This window comes from Ylistrum balloti, unplaced genomic scaffold (assembly GCF_031769215.1).
Source record: "Ylistrum balloti isolate Yb309-2 unplaced genomic scaffold, AGI_CSIRO_Ybal_v1 Utg370484, whole genome shotgun sequence".
Lineage (NCBI taxonomy): Eukaryota > Metazoa > Mollusca > Bivalvia > Pectinida > Pectinidae > Ylistrum > Ylistrum balloti.
The window spans coordinates 460,179-477,421 of NW_026782316.1; the positions used below are offsets into that span (position 1 = coordinate 460,179).

Here is a 17,243-nt window from a genome sequence, read left to right on the forward strand (position 1 = left end):
ACGGAGTTAAGTGATGTGTATTTTCATGGAGATTTGTTTTCCTTCATTTTTTCAAATTTTGCCAACCATATATATACATCAAATAAAGATTTCTTTCATTATTCATATCTCATTTCTCAGAGGACTTCTTTGAAACTTGGAAGAAAAGGTTTGCTTTATATTTATTTGTATTTTGCAAATTTGAATTTTGATTTAACAATTTTCAGAAGAGCTATCTTTATTCTTTTTTCTTTTTTAGTAAATCTGGTGGGATTTGTGATGATCATGATGTGAAGTTGTTTTTCCAGAATAGAGTTTACATGTAACAGTGTTTAGCGAAGTTAATGCCCTTTGTTTCCTCATATTTCAAGCTTGATTGCAGTTCTTCCCTTCCAGCTTTCAACTAACTAAGAGTTATGTACCAATTCCTGGAAGAGAAATTGCCCTCTCTTATTACTGATGGGTATTTTGATTGGACAGCTGTCATTACATTTCCATAGTTGTGCATTTCAATGCAATAATGATAAGTTTATTGTTCTGCCCAGGATGCTCTTGTGTAATATCACATGGTTTGTCAATTAGAGCAATACACAGACGTGTTTTGAAAATTGCAGTAATGTCCAAAATATTCAGATATTTTCTAATCACGATGACAGCGACAGCTTCTATGTTAACACTTATTATTTCACAACTTACTGGTGCGGTCCTTTATTTGATTGAAGTATCATGTTTAGATTTGTTAATTTTTTCTGCTTCTGAGGAAAGTTCATTACACACTAACAAAAGATACATGTATTTCAAACTTAAGAATTTTAATCCTGATCCTTATTTTTCACATTCATAAGCTGTTTTTTTGTTTGCCGGGTTTATATTATCATCCCATGAAGAACCAGGCTTATTTTGAATAGTGGTTTCCTTGTAACTGGTGGCTGACTCAGTGAACAACATACAGGAGGCCCATCACACACCTGTGACACAACCATGTAAGTGCTGATGGTACAAACAAAAAACACTGCGGGTATGGTGTGTCAAACCTCATAACACAACCATGTAAGCACTGATGGTACAAACAAAAAACACTGCGGGTATGGTGTGTCAAACCTCATAACACAACCATGTAAGCACTGATGGTACAAACAAAACACTGCGGGTATGGTGTGTCAAACCTCATTACACAACCATGTAAGCACTGATGGTACAAACAAAACACTGTGGGTATGGTGTGTCAAACCTCATTACACAACCATGTAAGCACTGATGGTACAGTGAAACAAAAAACACTGCGGGTATGGTGTGTCAAACCTCATTACACAACCATGTAAGCACTGATGGTACAAACAAAACACTGCGGGTATGGTGTGTCAAACCTCATTACACAACCATGTAAGCACTGATGGTACAAACAAAACACTGCGGGTATGGAGTGTCAGACCTCATTACACAACCATGTAAGCACTGATGGTACAGTGAAACAAAAAACACTGCGGGTATGGTGTGTCAAACCTCATTACACAACCATGTAAGCACCGATGGTACAAACAAAAAACACTGCGGGCATAGTGTGTCAAACCTCATTACACAACCATGTAAGCACCGATGGTACAAACAAAAAACACTGCAGGTATGGAGTGTCAAACCTCATTACACAACCATGTAAGCACCGATGGTACAAACAAAACACTGTGGGTATGGTGTGTCAAACCTCATTACACAACCATGTAAGCACCGATGGTACAAACAAAAAACACTGCGGGCATAGTGTGTCAAACCTCATTACACAACCATGTAAGCACCGATGGTACAAACAAAAAACACTGCAGGTATGGAGTGTCAAACCTCATTACACAACCATGTAAGCACCGATGGTACAAACAAAACACTGCGGGTATGGAGTGTCAAACCTCATTACACAACCATGTAAGCACCGATGGTACAAACAAAAAACACAGCGGGTATGGAGTGTCAGACCTCATTACACAACCATGTAAGCACTGATGGTACAAACAAAACACTGGGGTATGGAGTGTCAAACCTCATTACACAACCATGTAAGCACTGATGGTACAAACAAAACACTGGGGTATGGAGTGTCAAACCTCATTACACAACCATGTAAGCACTGATGGTACAAACAAAACACTGGGGTATGGTGTGTCAAACCTCATTACACAACCATGTAAGCACCGATGGTACAAACAAAAAACACAGCGGGTATGGAGTGTCAGACCTCATTACACAACCATGTAAGCACTGATGGTACAAACAAAACACTGCGGGTATGGAGTGTCAGACCTCATTACACAACCATGTAAGCACTGATGGTACAAACAAAACACTGCGGGTATGGAGTGTCAGACCTCATTACACAACCATGTAAGCACTGATGGTACAAACAAAACACTGTGGGTATGGTGTGTCAAACCTCATTACACAACCATGTAAGCACTGATGGTACAGTGAAACAAAAAACACTGTGGGTATGGTGTGTCAAACCTCATTACACAACCATGTAAGCACTGATTGTACAGTGAAACAAAAAACACTGCGGGTATGGTGTGTCAAACCTCATTACACAACCATGTAAGCGCTGATGGTACAAACAAAACACTGCGGGTATGGAGTGTCAGACCTCATTACACAACCATGTAAGCACTGATGGTACAGTGAAACAAAAAACACTGGGGTATGGAGTGTCAAACCTCATTACACAACCATGTAAGCACTGATGGTACAGTGAAACAAAAAACACTGCGGGTATGGTGTGTCAAACCTCATTACACAACCACGTAAGCACCGATAGTACAAACAAAATACACTGCGGGTATGGTGTGTCAAACCTCATTACACAACCATGTAAGCACTGATGGTACAAACAAAATACACTGCGGGTATGGTGTGTCAAACCTCATTACACAACCATGTAAGCACTGATGGTACAAACAAAATACACTGGGGTATGGAGTGTCAAACCTCATAACACAACCATGTAAGCACTGATGGTACAAACAAAAAACACTGCGGGTATGGAGTGTCAAACCTCATAACACAACCATGTAAGCACTGATGGTACAAACAAAAAACACTGCGGGTATGGAGTGTCAAACCTCATCTGAATTCTTAACCTCTGGTTATGTCACCCAGTGCTCGATTGATTAAGCTCAATTGACTAAGCTATCACAGTCCCCACTATTGTAAATCATCATAATTCATAACACTCAGCATTACAGTGGTAAGCACTGGAAGTAGTACCACCAAAAAAATATAGAGAATGTGGGGTTGGCGAGAGATTGTTGGGCTGGTGAAAGATTGTGGGGTTGGTGACAGATTGTGGGGCTGTTGGGTTGGTGACAGATTGTGGGGTTGGTGACAGATTGTGGGGCTGGTGACAGATTGTGGGGTTGGTGACAGATTGTGGGGCTGGTGACAGATTGTGGGGCTGTTGGGTTGGTGACAGATTGTGGGGTTGGCGAGAGATTGTTGGGCTGGTGAAAGATTGTGGGGTTGGTGACAGATTGTGTGGTTGGTGACAGATTGTGGGGCTGTTGGGTTGGTGACAGATTGTGGGGTTGGTGACAGATTGTGGGGCTGTTGGGTTGGTGACAGATTGTGGGGTTGGTGACAGATTGTGGGGTTGGCGAGAGATTGTTGGGCTGGTGAAAGATTGTGGGGTTGGTGACAGATTGTGGGGTTGGCGAGAGATTGTTGGGCTGGTGAAAGATTGTGGGGTTGGTGACAGATTGTGTGGTTGGTGACAGATTGTGGGGCTGTTGGGTTGGTGACAGATTGTGGGGTTGTCGAGAGATTGTTGGGCTGGTGAAAGATTATGGGGTTGGTGACAGATTGTGGGGTTGGCGAGAGATTGTGGGGCTGTTGGGTTGGTGACAGATTGTGGGGTTGGCGAGAGATTGTTGGGCTGGTGAAAGATTGTGGGGTTGGTGACAGATTGTGGGGCTGTTGGGTTGGTGACAGATTGTGGAGTCGGTGACAGATTGTGGGGCTGTTGGCCTGTGACAGATTGTGCAATTTGTGATATTAGTGAGATTGTGACAGATTGTGACAGATTGAAAGGTTGGTGACAAATTGTGGGGTCAGTGAAAGATGAATGGGGAGTGTAAATTTGTATCAAGTTCCTGTGATTGTATTACTATTTTTATTCTAATACCATGGCAGTCATAATTCTATAATTTCCATTTCGCACACATACAATATCACTTAAATCACTATTACATGACCTCCTGCCATTGTCTGGATAACGAAAAATGTATCCTCCATCAACCTCACTACAAAAAGCTTTATAACAAAATGACTTATCCTGATGTGCTTCAAAAGTCCAAACATCAGCAAAATCCAATATCTGGATATAGGTAATATTGAATTGGTTAAACTTACATTTATTATAATAAAAATTTTGCCAAAGGCTGAATTGATTGATGTGAAATCAATAACATCATAGACAAGAAACTTTATTAACTGAAGATTTTTCCACATGCAATGTTTCTCTGCATGAAAGATAACTTAATATGGTAACAAGTATAGGAATATGTAGGTGAAGTAATTTATACAGAAATATTTTAATATAATACAGTACTAATTTACAACACATATTGATTTAAATTTTATGATTTCACTTTAAAGTTTCCTTCAGTGTATAAAGAAGACATTGTTGTCATGTGATGTCTTCCCTGACATCAGCAAATGTGTTTACAGTATGTAAAAAAATGCAGAAATTAATGTGAATCAATGTTTAAATCTAACAGATAATTATGTTTAATGCGACTCCATATAAAATAAAGGTAATTACTACAACAATCGACCACCTGTACACACACAATCAATAGCCTGTTTCTACCCAAGTCTACCACAACAATCTCACGGGTCACAGGTATGCTGGAAGGCCTAACTGCAGAAATTAAGCCTTTTAAATAAATAAAAATTTCTGAGTCACGATTAAAACAGTTTTTTTCTAGTTGCCTTTGTAACATTGATTGAAATCATTGAACTAAAAACATAACAATCTAATGTAAACATGGTCTACATGATCATAAATTTTATTCCAGGTGAAACTGTGCAACATTTTGATTTTTGTTCAGTCTAGCATGGTCATGACAACAGCATAAATACATTGTGGTATTGAAAACACATGTATCAGACTAAAACTGTTTTCAACCCACCTTTTAATACATTTAGTTACTGGTGACCCTGAAATTTCTTTTTTTTTAAAGAAAAGGAATCTGAAGTAAGATTTAGAGGATTAATGACGCTACACATGGATCAGTAAACACAATGATCCATTATACAGTTAATATTCAACATTGTTGTTAACATCAAACTTTTCAGGTTTCAGTCTCCTGTGGAATTAAACCCTGTGTCAATAGTCTTATGTAAAGTATATCCAAATCAAATCAATATCATTCTATACAATGATCTTTGGTGGGAAATCATTAATCAAATATTTACTTTGTCCAGTTGATTTGGGACATTATTGGCACATCGATTTATTACCTATTACAGAGTAAAGACATTTATCGTTGATTATATGTAATGACGAGAGTCTGTTGAATGATTGGAAAAACACGGTATTGTAGGCCATGTAATAGGAAATGAATGACGTGTCATTAATGATAATAATTATCTTAATGAATGTTTTCTGTAATTATTTAATTTTCTTCTGAATTACCGTGGTAATGAAATATTGCATGAAAATAATTCTCTCAAAACAAATATATAAAGTTTAATCACATATCGAGTTAGAAACATCAAGGAAACTAATAATACAAACCTTGACAGCATGGTTAACCAGACCTTCAACTAACCTCCATAACATGATAACATTTGTTATCTGACCTCTATTACATGATAATCTTTGTTATCTGACCTCCATTACATGATAACCTTTGTATCTAACCTCCATAACATGATAACCTTTGTTATCTGACCTCCATAACATGATAGCCTTTGTTATCTGACCTCCATAACATGATAACTTTTGTTATCTGACCTCCATAACATGATAACCTTTGTTATCTGACCTCCATTACATGATAACCTTTGTTATCTGACCTCCATAACATGATAACCTTTGTTATCTGACCTCCATAACATGATAACCTTTGTTATCTGACCTCCATAACATGATAACCTTTGTTATCTGACCTCCATTACATGATAACGTTAGTTATCTGACCTCCATAACATGATAATCTTTGTTATCTGACCTCCATTACATGATAACCTTTGTATCTAACCTCCATAACATGATAACCTTTGTTATCTGACCTCCATAACATGATAACCTTTGTTATCTGACCTCCATTACATGATAACGTTAGTTATCTGACCTCCATAACATGATAATCTTTGTTATCTGACCTCCATTACATGATAACCTTTGTATCTAACCTCCATAACATGATAACCTTTGTTATCTGACCTCCATAACATGATAGCCTTTGTTATCTGACCTCCATAACATGATAACTTTTGTTATCTGACCTAAATAACATGATAACCTTTGTATCTAACCTCCATAACATGATAACCTTTGTTATCTGACCTCCATAACATGATAGCCTTTGTTATCTGACCTCCATAACATGATAACTTTTGTTATCTGACCTCCATAACATGATAACCTTTGTTATCTGACCTCCATAACATGATAACCTTTGTTATCTGACCTCCATTACATGATAACGTTAGTTATCTGACCTCCATAACATGATAACCTTTGTTATCTGACCTCCATTACATGATAACATTAGTTATCTGACCTCCATAACATGATAACCTTTGTATCTAACCTCCATTACATGATAACCTTTGTTATCTGACCTCCATAACATGATAGCCTTTGTTATCTGACCTCCATAACATGATAGCCTTTGTATCTAACCTCCATAACATGATAACCTTTGTTATCTGACCTCCATTACATGATAACGTTAGTTATCTGACCTCCATAACATGATAACCTTTGTATCTAACCTCCATTACATGATAACCTTTGTTATCTGACCTCCATAACATGATAGCCTTTGTTATCTGACCTCCATAACATGATAACCTTTGTTATCTGACCTCCATAACATGATAACCTTTGTTATCTGACCTCCATAACATGATAACCTTTGTTATCTGACCTCCATAACATGATAACCTTCGTATCTGACCTCCATAACATGATAGCCTTTGTTATCGGACCTCCATTACATGATAACGTTAGTTATCTGACCTCCATAACATGATAACCTTTGTATCTAACCTCCATTACATGATAACCTTTGTTATCTGACCTCCATAACATGATAACCTTTGTTATCTGACCTCCATAACATGATAACCTTTGTTATCTGACCTCCATTACATGATAACCTTTGTTATCTGACCTCCATAACATGATAACCTTTGTTATCTGACCTCCATAACATGATAACCTTTGTTATCTGACCTCCATAACATGATAACCTTCGTATCTGACCTCCATAACATGATAACCTTTGTTATCTGACCTCCATAATATGATAACCTTTGTTATCTGACCTCCATATCATGACCACAATTGGCGCTGCACTACATTACGTGTCATGGCAACCCAATATGATTTCGTGCTACTGTGTCTGTAACAGTATTTTGTATGATACTTTGTCCCTTATGGCACTACCTCTACCATTGTGCTCTGTCTGTCATGATGTTATAAAGAATTCACCTTCTCAATGTTTGCCCTTAACTATTGTACTGATCATATCTATGTTATTGATATAAATGTGTTTGTTTGATATCAGTAAATCAGCATGTCATAATTCTCTTATAAAAAAATGTATATATATGTAAATAAGTATGAATTCATAGTTCCTTTTCTAAATCCATAATCTGTGGAAAAATTTCAAAATTAACATTGAAGGAAAGATTTCATCCTATGATATTAAACTTGAGAATTTAAAGGACAGAATTTCAAAAGGACAGGGAATTTCTGCCGAGGAATAGTGCAGTGACATTTAAAGTAGAAAGGTATGAGATATGTTTAAATCAAGATTAGGATTTGAGACACTATACACATAACAAACTTAATGGCTGTTTACAGTTCTCCTACACAACACAGGAACATCTACACATCAGTATTTGGTATACCATCAAACAAAATATCACAGGTGATGAATATATACGCCAGTCTGACATAAAGTAACAGATGTTATGACTGTCAGAAAGGTGATAAACATGGGGCTCTATTCTAAACACCCATCCTAAATCTTCCACCAGATATAATCATTATCTCTTTATAATAAAGAAGTGACAGGAGAAACAATGTAGAAGGTCATCTGTTTTTCAATTTTGATAAACACCTGTAAATGAGAATCTGTCCACCATACACAGGTAAGCTGTTTTTCAAACAGAGTATTTCTTGTACTGTGACACATCTACTGTTTTACAACACTCAGATTTGTTACAATATGTGACAGAAATCCACGACATCCCCAAGTCTATTAAATGATTCATGATTCGACTTAATCAACTGCTTTGTTGGGAAAAGATTCCAACTAAAGAACCGTCCATACACAAGACAGAAAACTCTCCCTGCTCAGCCATTTTGTTGGGTAAAGATTCCATCTGGAGACCCCTACATAATCCAGATAGATGGCCCTGCCTGTTCAACCATTTTGACGGAAAATGCTAACTGGAGACCTGACCTTTACATCTTGTTCACAAGAGAACCTGAGCATAAGTCTACACAAGATAATTGTCTGTACTGTAAGTCAATAGTTTTCTGTATACTTAAAAGTGTTATGGTAACACCATTCACGAAAACTGTTTGTCCAACTTAAAATGTGTCTTGTGCACACTTTCAAAGAGATTTAATATCAACTTGCAGAATTTCTTGTTAAGATTAATTATCCCTTTAAGTCAATTTTTAGGAATTTAAAATTTAAAACTAATGATAGTGTGGCTTTGTAAACTACATGTAAATTCCAGTGCAGACTAAACATTATCACATATAATTAGATATAATGTATTGCTGTACTTACAAACACCTGTAACAAAACAAGGTACGCAGCTCAAGGTTTACAAGACATGTAACATCTAGGCTACAGTTAACATTTCAAATGTGACACTGAAAGTATGTCAAATGTAATTAGCTAATGCGATATTTTTTTAATCAATGACAAATATTTTGCAACTAAGGGTGTTAGGGAATTTTCAATCACACCAACCACAGTTACTTAAAATATTTCACTGCTTCACTTCAGTGCTTGGTCACTTGATCAAACAAAGAATCAGGAACAATGCATATCACAATCTCTAAAAGTAGGAAAGATAAGGTGCATAATGAATAATAATCTATATAGTTCTATCCCACTCATCAAAAGGCTAAATCAATGTACAGGTTGCCCCAATTTTTTTTGCTGACTGGATCACCCTAACTCTTGATGAATGTCTGGATCACCCTAACTCTTGGTGAATGTCTGGATCACCCTAACTCTTGGTGAATGTCTGGATCACCCTAACTCTTGGTGAATGTCTGGATCACCCTAACTCTTGGTGAATGTCTGGATCACCCTAACTCTTGGTGAATGTCTTGATCACCCTAACTCTTGGTGAATGTCTGGATCACCCTAACTCTTGGTGAATGTCTGGATCACCCTAACTCTTGGTGAATGTCTGGATCACCCTAACTCTTGGTGAATGTCTTGATCACCCTAACTCTTGGTGAATGTCTGGATCACCCTAACTCTTGGTGAATGTCTGGATCACCCTAACTCTTGGTGAATGTCTGGATCACCCTAACTCTTGGTGAATGTCTGGATCACCCTAACTCTTGGTGAATGTCTGGATCACCCTAACTCTTGGTGAATGTCTGGATCACCCTAACTCTTGGTGAATGTCTGGATCACCCTAACTCTTGGTGAATGTCTGGATCACCCTAACTCTTGGTGAATGTCTTGATCACCCTAACTCTTGGTGAATGTCTGGATCACCCTAACTCTTAATGGCTGTTCTGCTGCCAGAGCATTGTTATCTAGGTCACCAGAATTCTAAAGCAGGAACTCTGTTCAAATTGATGCTCATTTTCCATGTAGGTCATGCACTGTAAACTCTCAAGATTTATTACAATTAAAACCTGTAACCTAATAAGGTAACATTAGTTAATCAGTCAGATAAGACCCTTTTTCACATGATTTTAAAGAAACCTATCCTGGTGGCACATTATTGATCCCCTGTTGCCACGGTGTACAATTTATGGTCCATATTTATTGTATCAAATTGTCATTCATTTGACAGCTCCATGCATTATACATGTAAACCAGTATCCCTATACCCTAATACATAACATACTGGGGTATTACATTAGATACCGTCACTTTCCAAAAGTCAGACAAAAGGTCAGGTAAAAACATACACTAACGTCACAAGGTACAAAAAGTCCAGTACTAGTGTCACAAGGTACAAAAAGTCCAGTACAAGTGCCACAAGATACAAAAAGTCCAGTACTAGTGTCACAAGGTACAAAAAGTCCTGTACATTAGTGTCATAAGGTACAAAAAGTCCTGTACATTAGTGCCACCAGCGATAAAAGCAAAATAGTTTTTACATGTAAAGGTGTAAAGATTTTGTATTTTTTACAAAAAAATTATGTATTGTATGTAAAGACGTGAAGAATATGTGATGTTATATATTAAGACGATCTTGCCACAACGACAAGGAATAAAGCAAAATTGATGTTCTGTTTGTAAGTTTTGTTTGTTTATAAGTGCTGTTAGTTGATAATTCAAACCAAGCCCCCAGACTAGCTTCTTAACATGGCGCCAACTCGCACGTACAGTGTTTTGTAAGCTTACGTCATGTCGAGAATTCCGTAAAATATATTGTTCAAAATTTATCAATAGTTCAACCACACTGTGCTTCTTTTTTGAAATATATAGTAATCGTATTGTTATTAAAAAATTAAACTAATTTTGGATGGTTTTAAAATAGCGATTTGAAAAATCGCGGCATTATTTACGCAGAAAATAGCCGCTAGAGGGCTCTAACTCTTTTCGATATTTCAGCCAATGAGAAGGCCAGGATCGGTAAATTTTGTCTGAAAGGCCGTCGCAATAGGCTATGCGTACTGAGTCGTTTAGCCTAAAAAGTCCAGTACTAGTGCCACAAGGTACAAAAAGTCCAGTACTAGTGCCACAAGGTACAAAAAGTCCAGTACTAGTGCCACAAGGTACAAAAAGTCCAGTACTAGTGTCACAAGGTACAAAAAGTCCTGTACATTAGTGTCATAAGGTACAAAAAGTCCTGTACATTAGTGCCACCAGTGATAAAAGCAAAATATTTTTTACATGTAAAGGTGTAAAGATTTTGTATTTTTTACAAAAAAATTATGTATTGTATGTAAAGACGTGAAGAATATGTAAATTATTTGCCTTCCAAAGTTCTCATGGAATGACTATGAACTTTCACATGTTGTTATTGATGAGATCACCAACCTAACTCACCACTAACATACATAGATAGAACATTATACAACAAAGTATGAGAAAATTGGGTGTTAAACACTATATAAAGGACTTGATCAGCTGACTGACACATTGACAAACGTGTCTCTAGTCTCTATGACTTCTACACAGAACCTGTATACAGATAAACCATCTCCCTTGATTGGGCGATATATTGAATGACAAAGATTTCTGAAGCATACAATGGTGTTATAGTATTTTACACATTGTCTTATCACCTTTAAAACTTAGATCTGTGTGTACACATTGTACTTACAATATATTTCTTTATGTCTATGTCAATTCTAACACATACAATAAATGTTTATATATATATATATGTATATATATCTTCAATGCAAGAAATGAATACAAAAATTGAAAACAAAATAGCGAACTGAAACACAGTCACCCAAAATTTTTAACAAACCTTGGAATGTTTTTAAAATACATTGAGATTTCCCATCATTGATAGATGTGGTTAAAACACTGCTCAGTTCTAACCAAAATTTCAGCCTGTCAATTTTGACCTATAAAAAGTTAATGTATCACAAATTTTAAAACATTTTCAGCAGTGAAATGATTTTAATACTTTATAACATTAATATTCAACATAAATAAGAAGATCTATATGAACAATCAGCAAACATCCTATCATTGAATGTTACACAACACAAAGTCTAACCAACACAAACACTATAACAGTACTACTACAGCAAGAAGACAGCGCCAGTAAACACACTGATAATTCTGTAAACATGGCAATGAACAATGATATACACTGTATAGTCCCTTTGGGGTGTAATTTGTCCTTGAGATGTGTAAGTCAAGATCAAAATATTCACACTGTCAGACTAACATGTCATGCTTTCCTTACTTAAAATAAACAGATTATGTACATGTCCAAAACTTATTGTTTATATACTGAACATTACATCCTAGCCCTAAGGGTGTAAGAATTTACAAAGGGCCTGTTTCCAGTAATGTTAATTCTCCATAGGAGCCTGCCCCCGTATAATTTTTTATCTAGCTAAACTACTGGTTTTTTCTTTTCCGAAAAATAATTTTACACCTTTCCGACACCCAGATTTCATAATTTCAGTGAAAATGTATTTTTATAAAGTTGTCAATTTCAGCATCAAAGACATAAGTTCGTAAATAAAAGAAGGTTATCTCGAAATTGTAATTCGCAACATAGTATAAATTTCATTTGATAAATATTTCCAAAACATCGTGTTTATTCATAAAACATAAAAAAAAAATATTCTCGGATGAAAATGCACTTGCAGAGACAATTATGAAGAAAAATGCCATAAATTTGCAATTTTCTCACGTTATATAGTTTTGGATGCAAATTTCCATCAGTAAATCGGATAGAGCTTTACTTGTTTCATATGTGTACCAAAAATCAGCTAATTCCATGTGGTGGAACGTTCTCATATCGCCGCCTGAATGTGGTTGTAAATTGAAAGAAAAGGGGAAATTAGTAACAACCTTGTCTGAAACCCTATTATATAGCTTATCATATACAAACTTTTATATTGAATATCAGAGCGGATATTTTCATGACAGTTTTATGATGTGTAAAAAAAAAAAAAAATAAAGTACTGTTTCCCCGTCTCGATCTTGATCACTTGAGTACCATTACGTGTGGAACGTATCAGATATCTCTGGCTCCTGGTTACATCGCCGAACATTTAAGTGATGACGGCGAGTATGAGGTGTGGCTTTACCAGCACTCCCCAGACCTTCTCCGATGTCAAATACATTCTCGACACAAAAGCCAAACAAAATATAACGTTTGGATACGGTTCACCGTTTCACCCGATGTTGAGGCCCCAATAAAGGACTACTACTGCCAGTGCCCATTTGGAGAGAGAACGATGGGAATGTGTGTGCACATCTCCAGTATCTTGTACTACCTTGGGTATTACAGGACGCTGGAAAACCCTCGACCATTACAACCACAGGTAAAGAAATTCCGATAAAACTTGAAATAGTTTTCCATGTGGCAACAGAGTGCATATGTCGAAAGTATGTTTGGGGCTCGATATGAAAGATCCCCGTTACCATGTGACTAACCAAACTTATAAATATAGGTATTATACAATCGCCGGTAGCTATGAACAATCCCGTAAATGCGAAAACCAACCAAAATCATAAGGAACCCGTTTTGTTTGTTGTTCTGTCTATTTGTCAGGCAATGTCTTCAACCACAGGGACTTGCGAAGTAGCCATCTTGGATTTTTTTATGACAAAGTGTTTCTTTCACTTTTTTTCATATCTGTGTACATATTCTCAACATACCAAGCAAATACTCTCGTTTTTTTGTTAATTATCTAAAGAAAGTCGAAAAATTCAACCCAACATTTGAAAATGTTCCACCACTTACATTTTGATGATTTTTTCCTCTTATCAATAGCATATTACCTACTATTTAATAGGATAAAATTGGTTTGCATCCAACGCCCATAAAAGGGTTTATTCTCTCAAAAAACACAGTTTTTGTGTCTAAAATGTTATCATCGAAAATGGCATTTTTGAGATTGTTTCTTCCATAAAACAGCCAAATGGCGCGATGGAAACACGATTTTTTGTCACAATCATGCCATAAATGTATTCTTTACGGTGACTATCATTTGATTAGATTTTCATTAATATTTTACATAACATGCACATTTTATCAACACTTAGACAGCTTCTGAAAGGTACAACTTTGAGGAGCCATAAAAAACAAACCAAGTGACCTAAATCTTTATACTTTATAGATTTGTGATCACAACGGCATGGGCAATGCACCACCAACAGGAAATTTGAATCAGAGAAGGGGCTGTTTTGGAAACTGGCCCTTTACAAGCATCCCTCCATCCACTTACCCATCTACCCATACCTCCATCCACTTACCCACCTACCCATCTACCCATCCCTCCATCCACTTACCCACCTACCCATCTACCCATCCCTCCATCCACTTACACACCTACCCATCTAACCATCCCTCCATCCACATACCCACCTACCCATCTACCCATCCCTCCATCCACTTACCCACCTACCCATCTACCCATCCCTCCATCCACTTACCCACCTACCCATCTACCCATCCCTCCATCCACTTACCCACCTACCCATCTACCCATCCCTCCATCCACTTACCCACCTACCCATCTACCCATCCCTCCATCCACTTACCCACCTACCCATCCCTCCATCCACTTACCCACCTACCCATCTACCCATCCCTCCATCCACTTACCCACCTACCCATCTACCCATCCCTCCATCCACTTACCCACCTACCCATCTACCCATCCCTCCATCCACTTACCCACCTACCCATCTACCCATCCCTCCATCCACTTACCCACCTACCCATCTACCCATCCCTCCATCCACTTACCCACCTACCCATCTACCCATCCCTCCATCCACTTACCCACCTACCCATCTACCCATCCCTCCATCCACTTACCCACCTACCCATCTACCCATCCCTCCATCCACTTACCCACCTACCCATCTACCCATCCCTCCATCCACTTACCCACCTACCCATCTACCCATCCCTCCATCCACTTACCCACCTACCCATCTACCCATCCCTCCATCCACTTACCCACCTACCCATCTACCCATCCCTCCATCCACTTACCCACCTACCCATCTACCCATCCCTCCATCCACTTACCCACCTACCCATCTACCCATCCCTCCATCCACTTACCCACCTACCCATCTACCCATCCATTCACCTACCCATCCATTCACCCATCAATCTACCCATCTACCCATCCCTCCATCCACTTACCCACCTACCCATCTACCCATCCCTCCACTTGTGTCCACTTACACACAGTTTTGGCCTACCCAAAATCAAAATTTGGGAAGGATTTGTTTTTACATAAGTAATCATGTCATTTGTTCCATGGTTAATCTGGTTAATGTCCAGGAAATGATAACAGGTCATTTAGTCAGGTCATAATATTCACCCATCAATCTATTCACCCACCCACCCATCATCTAAGCAGTTAATTTTATTCTAGCTGATCGAGTATGATAAAGATATAGAAGGTTGAAATTACAGTCAAATGAACCCTTTCTGACCCTGTCCCTACTTGTGTGAGGACCATGTAATATAATATAAAACTTTAGTTCACACAGTTTTGGCTATAAAGATTCCTGCAAAATTTTAACAAAATTTGGGAAGGATTTGTTTTTACATAAGTAATCATGTCATTTGTTGACAGCTGATGGTTAATGCTGGTTAATGTGAGGAGGAAGGAATGATAACAGGTCATTTAGTCAAGGTCATAATATTTGCATGCACTTTACCTCTTGTATCGCTTTGCCAGTTCCTCGGAAGTCGTGCCAGCCTTGGTGGGTGTCGACCGACGGTTGAGGCCAGGGGTATAAAACAGCGTACCTGGGTATAAGGACGTCATGGTTGAGATTTGATCTCAAAGACACCTAAAATGGAAAACAATGTACACATCATGATCACAAACATCAATACAAAACAATCAGAAGGATGACATCACATACACAGTTTTTGTTCATGTTAACTGGAATTAGTACATTGTCTGTAGGCTGCCACTGTGGTCATATGAAGGTCATATGATGGTCATGACAAGGTCATATAGTGGAAATAGTACATTGTCTGTAGGCTGCCACTGTGGTCATATGAAGGTCATATGAAGGTCATGACAAGGTCATATAGTGGAAATAGTACATTGTCTGTAGGCTGCCACTGATATGATAATGACATGGTGAAATGATCTTGAGGTCATGTTAGAATTCAGATGAGGTCATGATGGGGCTAGTGATTCAAAGTGAGGTCGTTATAATGTTAAGATCATCAAGGTCATGGTGAGGTCATGATGTGGTCATGATGAGGTCATGATGAGGTCTTCTGGCGGACATGCTGAGATTTTGCTGAAGTAGATAAACTGTTGTCACCATCTACTGTGTCTCTCGAGTCTCTGTGATCTACAGCAATCTTATCCAGCTCAGTAAACATGTGATTTACATTAGCAATAACACTGATCAACAGACATGTGCAGATGTGTAATTAATCTGCCTTTTGTGCCCTCAGGACATTTATCTTCATCATTACGATCTAATTTATCAATACAAAGTCATCATCTTAATGGTTTATGTAAAAAATGGTTTCCAGAACAGCCAACAAAACACAAATCTAATACAAGAATCTGAAAGTAATGAATTGTGTATAATTTTGTATGAAGAGAAAATCTCACAATGGTGTATTGCAAATGGAACAGTTAAATACTACATAGATTTTCATCTTATTATAAGGTTGAATATTCCTCTTTTATAAATAAGTGGTCCGTAGAATTTGTGTCAAGTCCCTGTGTTCTTCCCCTCCCCATCCTCCTCCAAAACAAGAAACAACACTTACTTTATCCTGGTAAGTAACTACAGATAGATGTCATTAAGGAGTTTATTGGAAGGGGAATGGTGTAGTTCTATGATTGTTGATGTCCATTGTAACATCACATACAGCTGTACTGGTATAGATATGTACCCCTATCACAGTAAACCTGTCTCCACTCGTCATTTCGGTATACCCAAACAAAAGATTATGTTTACTGTGATCAAATGAAACCTGTATATGTCTTGATCTTATTGATTTGGAGTCTACACCTAACACTTATTCCATCCTCATAACAACCAGAAAATAAAAACATTTCCCTCACATGACAAAGTGATATAATAATTTATACCTCTCCTAGTTTTAAGTGTTGAAAAAAATCTCATATAAACTTA

General features: G+C 37.6%; 1 protein-coding gene across 1 annotated transcript in view; it reads right to left on the bottom strand.

The window, feature by feature from the left end:
• The window catches only part of LOC132555403 (dentin sialophosphoprotein-like), a 28,912-nt gene extending 13,011 nt beyond the window's left edge, over positions 1-15,901 (bottom strand). The window contains exon 1 of the mRNA XM_060219753.1: positions 15,792-15,901. Within this exon, the coding sequence (XP_060075736.1) occupies positions 15,792-15,901 (110 nt within the window). The remainder of the gene's footprint in view (positions 1-15,791) is intronic.
• Between the last annotated feature and the right edge of the window lie 1,342 nt (positions 15,902-17,243).